Source organism: Trachurus trachurus (genome assembly GCF_905171665.1).
Source record: "Trachurus trachurus genome assembly, chromosome: 9".
Lineage (NCBI taxonomy): Eukaryota > Metazoa > Chordata > Actinopteri > Carangiformes > Carangidae > Trachurus > Trachurus trachurus.
Window position 1 is genome coordinate 30,543,259 of NC_139895.1, and position 14,637 is coordinate 30,557,895.

At 40.0% G+C, this 14,637-nt stretch overlaps 1 protein-coding gene across 1 annotated transcript in view; it reads right to left on the minus strand.

Annotated features, from left to right (window-relative positions):
• Nucleotides 1-14,637, minus strand: part of LOC310991581 (transmembrane protein 132C) — a gene marked incomplete at both ends in the record, with an annotated part of 146,563 nt that overhangs the window by 11,887 nt on the left and 120,039 nt on the right. The window contains 2 exons of the mRNA XM_083979338.1: nt 2,311-2,519; nt 9,521-9,664. Coding sequence (XP_083835464.1) covers nt 2,311-2,519; nt 9,521-9,664 — 353 coding nt within the window. The remainder of the gene's footprint in view (nt 1-2,310; nt 2,520-9,520; nt 9,665-14,637) is intronic.

Below are 14,637 nucleotides of genomic sequence, written 5' to 3' on the forward strand. Positions count from 1 at the left end.
ATGTGGCGGCTCCCTTTATGTTTTGACAACTTTTGGAATAAAATATCAGTTAATTAATACACGAGCGCCCGTGCTTTTCATTACAATAGGTAGATTTATGTCCAGTTCTATAAAGATACAATTGCCATGCAACAAATAGAATATATTTAAAGAATTTAAGTGGTCTTTATGTGTTTCTGCTTTTGTATTTAGGCTACCTGTCCAGTGTGTGGACAGGAGTTTCCACGTGAAACTTTAGAAGTTCATGCCAGCTCATGTGGAGACAGGTAAAAACAGATGTATTGTTTATTTTTCTATGTAACAGATAAATGTGGTTTAGAATAATTGACAGGGTCAGGTAAGTATTTGATAGCGAAATTGTTAGCTATTAGCTATTAGTCTCAATGACATGAATTAAGCAGTATTATCAAAATGTGTTATCTTAATTCCATTAGAATCTGAATAAAAAGCACAGGTTCCTTTTTTTATACATTCTACAGTAGAGTAGAGAGTAGATAATACCTTTTTTCATCCCTAGGAGGTAAATTCAAGCAACAGCAACATAACTTGTACTCTTTGAAGTTGTAAATATAGTAAATAGAATGTTCATTTTTAATTCTTCTATCTATTAGATTTTTTTAATTTTCATTTCATCATGTTTTTAATCACGCATGGTAACCCACCATCTCTTGTTAAGCGTTTCAATGAAAAAAGAAAAATCATAAAAATCAAATAGCATAACATGAGGGTGCCGGCAGGGCCGGGATTCGAACCAGCGGTCCCATGATCAACAAAAAGAGCTACTGTCATCTGCCTTAACCACTGTACCATCACAGCACTTACAAGTGACTCTTGGCATTTAGACTATAAAACATATATACCGATGAACGTGGATAAAAAAAAAAAACATACATAAGGCACCCATCCGCTACTACTGCTAGTTTATGTTTATATAGCTACCTATTGTAATGAAAAGCACGGGCGCTCGTGTATTAATTAACTGATATTTTATTCCAAAAGTTGTCAAAACATAAAGGGAGCCGCCACATTTAACAGCCTGTGGGGCGGAAATAGATAAACCCGGTAGAAAGAGTGCCCGCCCGTATGTGACGCTCCTTGAATTACAGTGAACGCACCCACAAAGAAGCATAGAAGTAGGGATGATCTGATTGGTCAACAGTAGCCGGTCTTCTATTGGTTGACAGTTGACAGAAAATCCGTGAGCAGAGCAGAGATCCGAGAGCAGGACTTTCCTCCGCGCAAGAGGAAACACTCTGCGCAGGCAGCTGTGACCAAGTGCGAGCACACAGTTTGAGCACGAGCAGGGCAAACTTGAATGCGAAAGCAAAGTTTGAGCACGAGCAGGGCAACTTTGAATCCGAGAGCACAGGTTTAAACATCGAGCACATAGTTTGAGCGCGAGCAGAGTAAATTTGAATATGAGAGCAGAGTTTTCTGAACGTCAAATCAAAAAGTAATGCTCTCAAATCAACATAATATGCTCTTGATTTATGATAGAAAATAACCTCCATACGGCCGCAGCAGACTCTCTGTCCTCCGCGGTCCTGGTGCTCTCCCTACAGTCTATGGGTGCTCCGCAGGTCAGCCAGCCAGAGATTCTGCCTCGGCGGACGGACACTCCGCGGCGGGCGGCTGTGGCATGACTGTGTGTGTCTCTTGCACCGCGGATGAGAGCGGGGCGACTGGTTTATGCTCTGTCTGATCCCTCAGCGGGGGGGCAGACTCGGCTCATTTTGGTCAATGGGAAAGGGGCCAAATGCCGATTGTTAGCGGGTCGACCCGCGTTTAAAAAACCCGCGTCGACCCGCTAATTTTAGTGGGAAAACGGCTTATGTAAACAAGTGGTCTGTCAGCACGAGGCAAAACAATACCTGTGACAATATGTTGTCATGGCGATGTGGTATTGTTTACCTGACCCATGTTTTACCGGCTTTCTCTGGACTTCTGTGACTAAAATGACATCTGGTTTGTTACCGACGGCCTTCTGTCCGACTGCAGGTGAATGCAGCATCAGTGTAACGCTCCATTCCTCCTCACTGCGTTACCGCGGTGACTTTTCACAGACGCCACCTCGACCTGGTGTCTCCGCTGAGTTTCCGTGGTTTCCTACCGTCACGCTGCCACTGAACGTAAAAACATAGCTACACGACATGGCAGCCAGGGGTGATTACTGATTAAATAATCGATTTTCATGAATAGATAACAGGAGAAGTTACACAATGTCCCTTTCAATAAAACTTTTGTTGAACAATAGAGCAGAGCACTCTGCCACACAGCTGTGTACCGGGCAGGATGCATGAAGTACTGTACCTCTGACTGGGAGCCATGATGGGCACCCTCCACCCTTTGATCTGGCTGAGCTCCGTGTCTGACACCTCAATCTGGAGGGGGAGTCGAGGGATCCACACGTTGAGCTCCAGCTGAGCGCTCAGGTATCCGTGGGTGAAGTTCACCATCATCTTCACCCGGCCCTTCATCTCCTTGCCATTCACAAAAACGTAGTCACACCTGTCTGACACCTGCGTGGGAGGAGAGGGAAGGATTAAGAGAGAGAGCATTTAAGCTGAGCACTTCTGACGGTTGCAGCAGATGACTACACAGTGAATTACACAGTGCAATATACTGTACAGTGTAGACTGTGGACCAGGCCCTCCGTGTTGATTATAAGGCTTTAGACTCCTGAGCTCTCCACTGATACAGTATTCCTGTAACTACTTTGAACAAGATGAAAGCTCCACTATCTGCTTTACACTCAGGAAAAGAGGGAGGGGGGGCAGCAAGGACATCTTTGAACCTGGGGGAAAACAGGTCACGGTCTGCTCGTCTATTATAGTTCAGCCTACAGCTAAAAGAATAACCGCCAGATGGAAACTAGTAAGAGGAGAGCAGTTGTCTCTTGATAAAATGACCAAACCAGAAGCCATCTGTTTCACAAATTGCTTTACAATAGGAATGAGTGGACCAATTCAGCGCTATCGAAAGACACAACTCCTCTTCACACCGACTCGCTCTGTTTGAGGCCCGCACCCCATGTTTCTTTGTACTTGTTCCAGCGTTTGACTTAACATCCAGCATCCTCTCTCTTTTTGCCTTTAAAATCCTTATTGTGCAAGCACATCAAATACATAACATATGCAAACATACAAAAAGCTGGTTATTCAGCAGATGCACACTCACACATGGAGGTAATTAATAAAACTGATACTCTGTTTCTTTTTTCCTGGGTAGTTTTATAAATCCTGTTGATTTCAACATGTAGCTGACTCGGCTTGAAGCAGATGGGACCGGGTGGTTTGGGAGCATATCTCTCTGCTACTTCCAAGTTATTTCTCCACACTATAAACAGCCATTCATCATGAAGCCACAGCAGGACATCCTCTGTGACCAGGAAGAAAACTTTGTGTGTGACAGATTCTATTGCTTTATGTGGAGCTCCTTCCACTCCACATCACCTCTGGGGTGAAGCCAGCAGGAGAGATTCTGTGAAAAATACATTTCAGAGTTGTATAAATAAAAACAGATATTTGCAGATGTCCTGAATTGGATTTACACTCTATGTATAGTGCCGTACTATGTTTTTTGCTTGTTGGCTATAAATCAGTGGAGCTGTGGGAACATGTGGGGAAGTCTTCATCAAAGCATCATGAAAGATCCTCCAGTTTACACCCACACTGACGACAGCCTAACATCCCTAGACATTAGTTTGCATCTCACAAAGTTGTTGTCTTGTTTAAACTCTAGAACTACGTTTTCCAAATTGGTCCCAAATTGCACATGTCTCTTATCATGGTTCACATGTTTTAGTTACCCACTCCTAACCATAACTTAAGGAGCTATTTGTACATTTTTCTGTCTCTAACTCAGGATCAGGATTTATAAAACAGCCAGAGAAACATGGGTCTCTAAATTTACTGATTAATTAATTAGTAAGAAACACTGGTAAACATCTGACAGTGGCTGTGTAAAGCCAAAAACAAAAACAAACATTAAAATGTTAAATGAGCAACACTTGCTCAGGTCTTCACACTATGATTTGATCTATTTTATAAGTTTATCTCAGTTTTAATTTGAAAAGTTAAGTAAAATAAAATGTGAAGTAGAATATTTCCCCCTGATGTAGAAAGTATTAAATTGAATAAAATAATGTATAACTGTCTACCTGGTCCGTATAACTCAGGTGTATTTGTGTCACCATGGATTCTGCAGGTTAAGCAGATAATGGATGATTGTGGGATGTCATATCTTTGGCTCTCTCAGAAGTGTATTCATTCTGACTGGCTGAAGCTAACCGTCGAACAGAGACTGAAAGATCAGTTCCTGCAGACATGGAGAAGTGAACTTGGCAGTATGACATCATGTGACATCTACACTGAGTTTAAACAAGAGTTTAAACTAGAAAAGTATTTATTGTGTTCAAACCAAAAGTATAGACAGGCCATTTGCCACTTCAGAGTAAACAATACAAGAATACCAAAAGTTATTGAAAGGTATACAGGACTTGAGAGAAGTCGGAGGTTATGTGACCTTTGCAAAGATGGCCAGCTTGGCGATGAGTTTCATGTTCTGTTTGAGTGCAAGAATACATGTATCGCATATCTAAGAGAAAAATACCTCCCTAAGTATTATGTTTGTTGCTCATCTATTTAAACTAATTTTGTTATTACAGTCGGATAAAACAAAAGTTATTTATTAGTTAGGTGCCTTTCTGAAGCGTGTCCTTCTTCAGTTTAAGTGAAACTTTTTGTTCTGTTTTGGCCAGAGATGTACAGTATGTACAGAGTATGTACAGCCCCACTGCCTGCTTGCTATGTCTGATTATTTGTATTGTCTAATGTTTGTTTGTGCCCCATACCACGTATGCGGTCGTGAGAAAAATAAAAGTGAAGTGAAGTGAAGAAACACAAAGTAGCATAAGGCATATCAAAATAATAGTTAGATACGTTAGCCTTTTTGAGTGAATATATAATTCATACTTCCACCGTTGTTCTTTACTTTGATCATAATTTAGTTTCCATCAAGATGCTGGTATATTCAATATGCACACTGCCATCTTGAGGCTCCTTTGATTCGTATTCTCTTTTCTTTTTAGTAGAGTCTAACATTTTTAAATGACACTTAAAGGTCCTCACTTCACAGCAGCCCAGCAAAAGCTACAGACTTTCTGTCTGTACACATGGCCTGAGCCAGAGACAAGAATGTCTGAACGCTCCCGTGAGGAAACTGAAAAGGCTGCTGCAGGGCATCCTTCAAGGCTACAGCCAACCTTCAGAGTACGTCTGTTCAAGACTGCACAGGCCCTGCATTATCAAGTGGACGCTCGCAGGATCAATGGATATTTGCTCTATGATATTACAGCCAATAAAAAGAACATTTATAGTAGTAACACGCTCCAGCACTAGTGCTACACGACGTTGCAATGTAACCGGGACTGACAGAGTTGCTTAATGAAGCTTTTGAACATTTCTACAAGGGCGGCATGGCTCCCGCGGCTACAGTCAGTCATGGAGCAGATTGGGCTCCATCAGGGCTCCCAGTGTGAGAGTGTGTTTAAACTGATAAAGATGTCAGAGGAGTCCCTGCTCCTTATCAGCGCTCATTGTTCGGCTCTTTCTCTCTCACTACGCTCAGTCTGCTGAGACTGAAGTGCCTTTGACAACCCCTTCGTCTCAGACTTTTCTTTTTCTTTTTCCCAAGTCAGGGGCTCAGTGAACCTGTCTGCCCCACCAGTAGATTGGAGGATATGTTAGACTGCAGCTCCCTGTGAGGCTCATGGACCATATCTAACTGTGATATGAATAATCAATAAAATGTATGCTGCTGACAAATGTGTTTATCCTCTCAGTGTTATTTTTCTTGCCACGCTCACAAAAAAAACCAGTGTGATGCCAGTTTACCTCGATTTGCAGAGGGGGGGGGAAAGAATGTGTAAATGAGTGTGGGATTTATCAACATATAGCGCGGCCACAGTATGTCCCGTGACAGGCGAATTAACTGCCTGCTGGCATTTCCTCAATCTATTCCCCAACAATCTAAGCAGAAACAATTATGGAAAACATGGCAGCTGACATCCAGCCATCTCAATACATTACACTGATGTGCTTACACCCTCCTGCTAGGCTATATTATTAGCCAACATAGCTCCAAATCAATATCTTAACATATAAAGACATCCCCCACTTAATCAGCGATCCCTTTAACCCCTCACACACGCTGCCGGTGTGATGTGTGTGTAGGCTGCGGGTGGGACTGTCTGTGTGAATTACTCACTCTCTGTCATTCTGATTCATAAAGTATCATAAACGTCCAGGAGGATCCACTGCCACATTAATCAGAAACATTAGGCAGCTAACGGGAGAATACTTACAGAGGACATTAAGGCTGTCTCTGGATCTAGCCAAGGAAATTAACAACTCACCAGACAGATACAATCCACGGCAGATATGAGCGATGGGAGTAGGGAGCATGAAGGTGGGCTGAGCCTGTCTCTGGCTTGTACACAGAGTTGGCTTGACAGAAGCAATTAAGCTGCTCAGACTCCTCTGCATAAGCTACAACACTCAGTTCAACACCGGAGGATGGTCTATAGTCTAACAGCCCTGTTTCATGACAACAGAAGTTGTAAGAGCCTACTCATATCGTGACCTTGGGTAACTAATAGTTCACGGCCAACATGGTGATAGCAAATACTCTGGAAACTCATGAATACACAACAGCAGAGTGCGTAGCTGTTGTTTTAATTACTGTATTCTTCTCTTTGTCAGCAACTGAAATCCATCCCAAAACCTTGGGAAGCAAAGATAAATTCTGAAACATTTGTTTAATGCCAAAATATGGAAATTCAGGTTAGTCAGTGAACGTTCATCATTTTTCATTGAAATCCCAGGCAGAAGTAAGCAGAATTCACAAAAGAATAAATTAAAACTCATGTGTATGCCAGTTTGCATCATTTTAAATCGGCAAGCAATGAACACAATGTTGACTTGTCATCACTTTTTAAGCTTAAATGCGGTTTCTTACATAAGAGCTTCGAATTTACACTTAAAGCAGATTCTAAGCAACAGTTTTGGTTATCTTCTGCCTTTTAGCTTCTGGTTGAAATGTTGCTTTTAGCATTCAAACAATCATTTAGTATTCACTTTCCTCTAATTCTAATTGTAGCCACATTTCCTATCAAGTTTGCAAATTACAGTACAATCCAAAGTCATGAAAATAGAATTATCCAGTCAGACTTTTAGCTGGTCTATTCATTAGTTAGGATTTCATCACTGGGATGGGAGGCCTGAAGCGTGGTTTAGAAAGGTTCTGAACTGAATGAAAGGACGCAGTAAGTGTCAGCCATGATAAGAGGAATAAGTCCATGTGATAAGTAAAAGAGCCTCAGTGCTTCCCATCTTCTCTCCTCTAGCATAACAATCACTGGACCTTTAAATGCATGTAAATGTAGAAACAACAGCGCACCAGATTTATATTTGATATTAGTGACATTGAAATCTTGTATGCTTGCCTGAGCTCCGAATCTGTAACCAAATGTTTTTTGTCCTTAAAGTCTACACAGCTAGGAGCCATTTTTAAGAGCAATCATATTGGATTTAAATTTAACGACATCATGATAATAGAATAAATGTCGCAGTAAATCAAAACTTCTCTACCTAATGAGTGAATTTAAATGCCATAAGCACCCCTGTCAAGACACTCTACACCTACGACTGTATGGATGTAATTTATTCTGATTCCTTACTGAGTTCCTTTTTTCAATTATCTTTTTAATGGCTCAACTTTCTCTACCTGAAAATTCCTTTCATCTTATGCTATTTCAACCTTTCAATCCTGTTTGTTTTGTTTGTGTGGTCATATCAAAAGAAAGGTGCCTATATTATTAACTTCTCTATACTGACAGAAGCCATGCTGGTGGGTGTTAGCAGGATCTTTGACCAGTGTGAAATAGGTTATGATTTGAATCTGTTTCAACTATATATATATATATTGGCCAAGATTTATGTGAGTAGTCACAGGGAGGGATGTAAATGTGCCTAACTCCAGTACTCACCGTTCTCCACTGATACACATCACATCTCTGCCTACACACGTCAGCAGAAATTTCTTAAGGCAAGAAAAATCTCCAAAGAGGATTAAAGGAAAAAGCATGTGACCTGAGGTGTTTCTTTCAAATTCACTGTGATTATGAGGCCACAAGTGAATAGAATCATCATTTAATGTGCACAGCAGTGATTCATTATTCAGGTTAATGTCACTCTGTGTTTACTTATCACTTTCCTTCCCGATTCCCTCGCTCAAAATTAGATAAATTAGTCATGTTTACATATGCGATCACAGACTATGATTAGAAAAAAAAAAACTTTTCTGAGTGAGCAGCAGTGATTTTGCCTGATGAATGCCCTGGACTAGTCAGGTCTCAGAGGCACAGCTTTTTTTTTTTTTTTTTTTTTTTTTTACAGTATCTTTGACTGAAATTTAATTTCCCCCTGGTATTCACTTACCCATCCCTAACTCATGCTTTAGACATGATAAAGTGGATGGATGTGGTGAAATATCCTCCTCTTTTTCGCTTTTGATTTTGTTTTATCATCACCCTTTAGTGCAGATTACTTGAATTTGATTAGCAACATCCTGTCATGGTTTCTGATCTTGACTGGTTCAAACAGGAAACATGACATGTGAAGGAGCCCTGGGCACAGCGGGTGCTGTTTTTAGACACTGAGCCACTGATCATGTCAGCCACATGGAATTGGAAACATAGCAGAGACATGAGTGATTCCTTTTCTGGTTTTTCATTGAGTCTTTCAAAAGATTATTAAGGAGTCACTGGGCTGGAGAGCAGCTTCTTTTTTTATTGGAGGGCAAAGCCACCGAGAGCTGAACTTTATAACACTGTGAGGGACTTTTTTATCCTGTTGTGCCTTGTGCCCCAGGTTTGAAAGAGGCTCTAAAAATAAAGGAAAACTTGAGCAACCTGTCAGCAGTTGCTGCATATCAAACACACACTTTCATGTTGTTTGCTGGTGTTTGTTTATCCTTTCTGGAAGATTTATATAGATGTGCTAAACATAGAAAACCTTCTTATCTGTCGCATTTTTTAATACTTACAGTATTGATTTCACATAAGCTTTAATGCAATGTCTGTAAAGCTTGACAATACCTGAGTCATTAAATGCATATTTGCAGTTTGATTTGTCGGTCTTGCGTTTGAGTCCCTCTAAAACCAGGATTCAACTTGAAAACTGCCAACAGTCTATTTCAGTACATGGACAACATAATTAAATTATTAGCATTTTAATCAAATATTAATCAGATGTTCTCCTTCTCAGTCACTTACTTTTAAGTGCTTTGCAATTCACTGAGAACATTCCTTCACACATGGACAATTCAAGTTTCTAAGTAACAATCTTATTTCTCACCATGTTACACAATGTTCCTGCTGCTCATCCATTCATGGATTAGCAAAAACCTGTTTCAAGAGATACAGAGGTTCATTAATTTTTCAACAGTTCATCTTACTAACCTTGACCACATCTTCATCTGTGGAGCGACACCTGACTGCTTCAGAGACGTCAGTAACAGAGGCATCTATTCCAATGGTCACCACCTTGACAGGGACAGCCACTGTTTTCCCAGTCAGAACAGCAGTGTTCAGAATCTCAGAATCCTAGAGAGAGAGAGAGAGAGATCAGCACATCAGCGGTCAAAGGTCTGGCAGGCCTCTAATCCACCCGATAACAATCATTCAGTACCGGGCCAGCAAAGGAATAATAGAAAAAGTGGTATTGAAATTGACTTAAAGAGGATTTGCACAAGCACTGCTCACTTCGTGATTATTTTGTAAACCTTTGTGAAATCAGAGGCACTGCAGAGCAGACAGCCAATGACTAATGATAGCTAGTGGGCTCATTGTCCAGGACATTGTTCCTGCAGCTAAAGATCCATGTTTTTGTCATTTACAATCTGCTATACCAGGTCCACTGCACAACTACAATCTAGTTGGAGCTCTCCTTTGGGTTTCTGATGTTAGAAAAAAGAAGAAGAAGAAGGAGAGAGGAGGAGAAAAAGAACAACTTCATCTTTTCAACATGCAGCATTTTGGTTCCATTGATTTTTGTGAAGCTACAGTTGAGTTTGTTGCTGAGTTGCTTAACAATAATTATCTGGGGATTAAGCTAATTATTGTGAATGTAAGTATTAGGTTGAATACACTACACCCCCCCACCTGCCATGCCCGTCAGCAATGTAACTGATGAAAGTAATTAGCTTAACATTGTGGCTGGCCCGTCATCGAAATTACAGATCAAAAAAAAAAAAAAAAAATGACAGGAAACTAATTTGAAATGATTCAATTTAATGTGTAAAAAGTATTCACGCTCCATTACATGAGTATTTTTCTATGAATTATTCTCAAGACACGTTATTAGTAATATAACATGAAGTCATTTCATGAAGTATTTCTGTTGCCAGGTTTGTTCCAGCTTTTATTCATGTTGCCTTGTACCCACAGCAAATTGGAGGCTCTCTTTGCAGACTCTGGTGGTTGTGATTACACTGTGCATGTGGGACTGTCACCTGGTAAGAGTGCTGCCAGGAGACGTCTGAAAAGCTGCTTTGTTTGGAATACATAGTGAATGCTATTTCTACCTTGAATCGTAGTCTTGGCTTCTTTTCTCATTGGCTTCCTCAACCCTTACGCTTTAAAACACTCTTCTCCCAGGCCACAGCAGGGAGGTTGGATGAGGTGAAAGGGACATTATTGACTCATGATGAAGAAAGAATAAAACAGGTGTGTTGCCAGTTATAAAAAAATATGAGGATAAAATAAGAAGCAATGACAAAATAATAATTAAATTGAAAGGAAGCCAAGAAAAATACTGCATTACAAAGGTAGGGAACAGGTAAGGACACAGAACAGAGCCACATTAAACACTTTGCGTGTGGACATTGGGTATAAACGATCAATATTTATAGTGAAATTCTTTCTTTGAAAATGCATACAATTAGCATCTATACATTTAAGCTATGTGGATTAAACAAACTATATTAGAAAGATGTAATGGATCAATCAATAAACAAATCATTAGTTTGGTGAGTGGTTGGCCAGAGTGCAGTTATTCCTTGGTTGTAAGCCAATATAGAAACTTGGTATAATTTCCTCACTAAAGCTGTGTGGTATTGTAATTTCCATATGACAGAACACATTTCAGGAAGTAGGCTATTAACAAAGAAATAATATATTCATTGTATTTCTTAAAATTCATGGCGAGAATTAACCTGCCGGGACTCAGTCCAGTCTATCTTGTGTGGATTAGTTGTAGCTGTAATTAGCTGTAATTTACCTCTGGACAGCAGTGGAGATACTCTTAGTGAGTGACCTCAGCTATCTAGATGGCTCTTTGAATTCAAAGCCAGAACTTCATTATACTGAACAGAAATCTTAACCTTTAATTACACATACTTACACACGCACACACAGCACTATTGTCACAGAAGATAATTGGGACCAGTTACAATAAGTTGGAGGTAACTTTTTGTATCCACTTTCATCCACACGCACTGGACTGTCACTTCTTCTGCCTATTCAGCTCTTAGAGACTGTGCTTCAATTACACAAATTGCAAAAGAACCCTACTGGTAAATAGCTGCCATTGAGGTCAAAGTGTACCTCTCAATATCTCAGCTGTATGACAAACAAGGCCTCCTTGCTATCGGGGAGCCCAAATGACTTTAGATAATTGTACAGCATGGCAAAAGCCTCTCATTGTAAGCTGTTTCCATTCTGCTCTAAGGAAGGTCTCACACAAAAGCACTGATTTCCTTAATTTCAATGGACAGGAAACCCCAGGCCACCCAATTTCCTCCTTCTGCATTGAAGCCAGCACTAAAGATGTATGTGTGTGAGTCCACTGAGGTAGCAACTGCTATTTTTCATCTTTTAACAGAGAAGAAATCTAGCTCTGAAGTGATGCCTGTTGAATAAAATGTCACAATCATTTTAAATGATATTGCTAAACCTACAGGGAAGAACATGTGACTCAATCACTGCTCTGTTTAAGTTGCTTTCTCAAGACGCATCCTGTGTCTGGGTTTGAGAATCAGAGTCATTCAAAGAAAGAGAAGAGAGGGATTAAGTTTGGTTGAAAGGAGCCTGGTCGCTTGTAAGCATCAATTACTGAGTCCATTCAGCTTTGGAGTGAAATGATTATTAGTTGAGGCAGAAAGTACCAATGAATCACAAAAAAACACTTAATCTTTAAATGAATTTTCATTGCAGTTTTATAGACTGTGGCAGTGTTATGTAGCAATATAACCTCTCCTCTCCTTGTGACACTGACTTTGATTCAATTCCCCTGTAAATTAATTCTGTGTCTACTGGGATTCCTCCATATCCAGAGGGTCGTCTATAATACATGATGGGGTAAATGGTTGGGACCTAGTGAAAGCAGAGGCTAATGTTAGATTACAGCAGCTGGAGATGACCCAGCAGGTTGAGACCAGCAGAGAGCAGGGCCTGGCAGTAATAAGCCACAGCGGGATCCAACGGTGATGCATCAGTGGTTCACACACTCAGACATAGACAGTGCAATTAAACACAAAATGGAGACCAGTGGTGCACATCAGCAGTGTCATTCAGTTAGCTTACAGTTGTGTGAATGAAGACAAAATGAAATATGAGACTTTCAAACTGCAAAAATAATGAGAATAATTTCATCAAGTTCAGTACCTGCTGTTTTATATGATTTCATTTTTATAATACCGGTATTTAAAGTTGCTTAGTGGAACAGTGTGCGCATTTACCTTGTTCACATCTGTCCCATGTGGACTCATTTCAAAGACAGAAAGGATAAGAGCTTAGAATATAAGGTAAATGTGAAACTGCATTATGCAGTCTGAGCAGGAGCTGAGTTCAAATAGAAATTCAGTTTTCTGTCATAAAAGCAACAAAGCAATTGTATCAAATTCAAATCGAACAAATTACATATTCTGTAAATTGCATAGCTACAGTCTGAGCCTGTTGTGTAGATAGAAGATGCTGTAATGTAATACCACCTGAAACAAGTATACCTATCACCCATAAGCATTGGTTTGGAAGGGTGATAGAGCATACTGTAGGCACTATATTTATCTGAGACTACGGCTCACCCACGCCAATCACAACAGGTTCTGCATATAGCTCTGTGAAAAGATCGAGACCCCTCCATGGGAAGCCAGGGTAACAAGGAGCATTCATGCGAGTCAAGTTCTTCTTGTCATAACTCTCTGTCCTTTCCCTCTCTGTGCCTCCATACACATCCTCCTTATTGCCTCTCTTCTTTTGCCATCATGTGTAAGAAAACTCAAAGGTTCATTCTTACTCAACACGCCAATCTGCAAATCTTCATCTCCCTAAACTCCTCACTACCAGAGGTCAATTCTCAATTAGATATAGATAGAGGTACTAAGTTATGGAACAGTTTCTCCCATTTAGCAAGAAATTGTTCTTCTGTGAAATGTTTTAAAAAATGTTTAAAAGATCATTTAACTGCTGTTTTGTAATGTATTGTCTATGGCATTTGTATTGCTGTTCATTAATAACTATACATTTTAATGTATAGTTATTATGTAATTTCTTTTTATGTTATTGTTGTTAGTCACTATTATTTTTTATTACTTTTTTCATGTTATTTTGTCCTTTTGTACCTTAAAATTGTAACATTAATATTATTATAAGGTGGAGGCTTCAAATAAGCCCACCGTGGGTTTTTTTCTTTTGCCTCTCCCTGCACTGTTTCATTATTACCTATTATGTTTTATGTTGTATTCTTTTAAATTGTGCAACATAAAAAAGAAAGGAAAAAAATGATACAGTAATATGATAATAATGTTTAGATATCACTACACATAAAACTGCTGAAACAAAGAACACAAGAGGCAGTAATAAAAGTCTACAAATTGTCTTATTTTTATTTTTAAAGATGTGTCATGCCGCCTGCTTTATCGTTCATTTGACTCTCAGCTGCCGATGCTGGTGCTTTACTTACAAACCCATCTGCTGCCTCAAGTCTAACAGATAGGAGTCTTTTTGTTCAATAATCTGTGGGAGAACTGCCTGTCTGCTTTATCAAGGATCTCTCTGTTAGCATTCAGCACGCTGCTGTGGCTGGTAATGTGTTCTGGGCCGTAATTTCTCCCTGTGTCTCGGTTGGATCTGAAAATAAGTGAGATTTATGGTGTCAGGCTGAGTGACACGGCCGGCATGAGAAGTAGTGAAGCTGCCTGTCCGGGTGTTGCGATTAGCCTCTGCTTCTACCGCAGCGCTAACACATCCACATTCCGACCCCACCAGTTTGGCTACAGCTACAAACGCACAGGTTAAGCTCAGTGTTGAGTTGGGGATTTTGGGGTCTGCATTATTCATAGTGCAGCAGAGAGGAGAGAGGGAGGTAAACACAGGGAATATGACAAAGAATCAGACGCTAATCTGGTGCTTTTACCGACCATGAGTGATGACTTGTCATTGTGTCTCTCTATCATCTTTCATGTCATTTCAAGAGCAAAATCATTAGAAAAGGCCATGAAATATGCCAATAGTCAACTAACCTACTGCAAATGAAATATTCATAGTTGAGATAAACATTTTCATCCCTTGGTAATAAA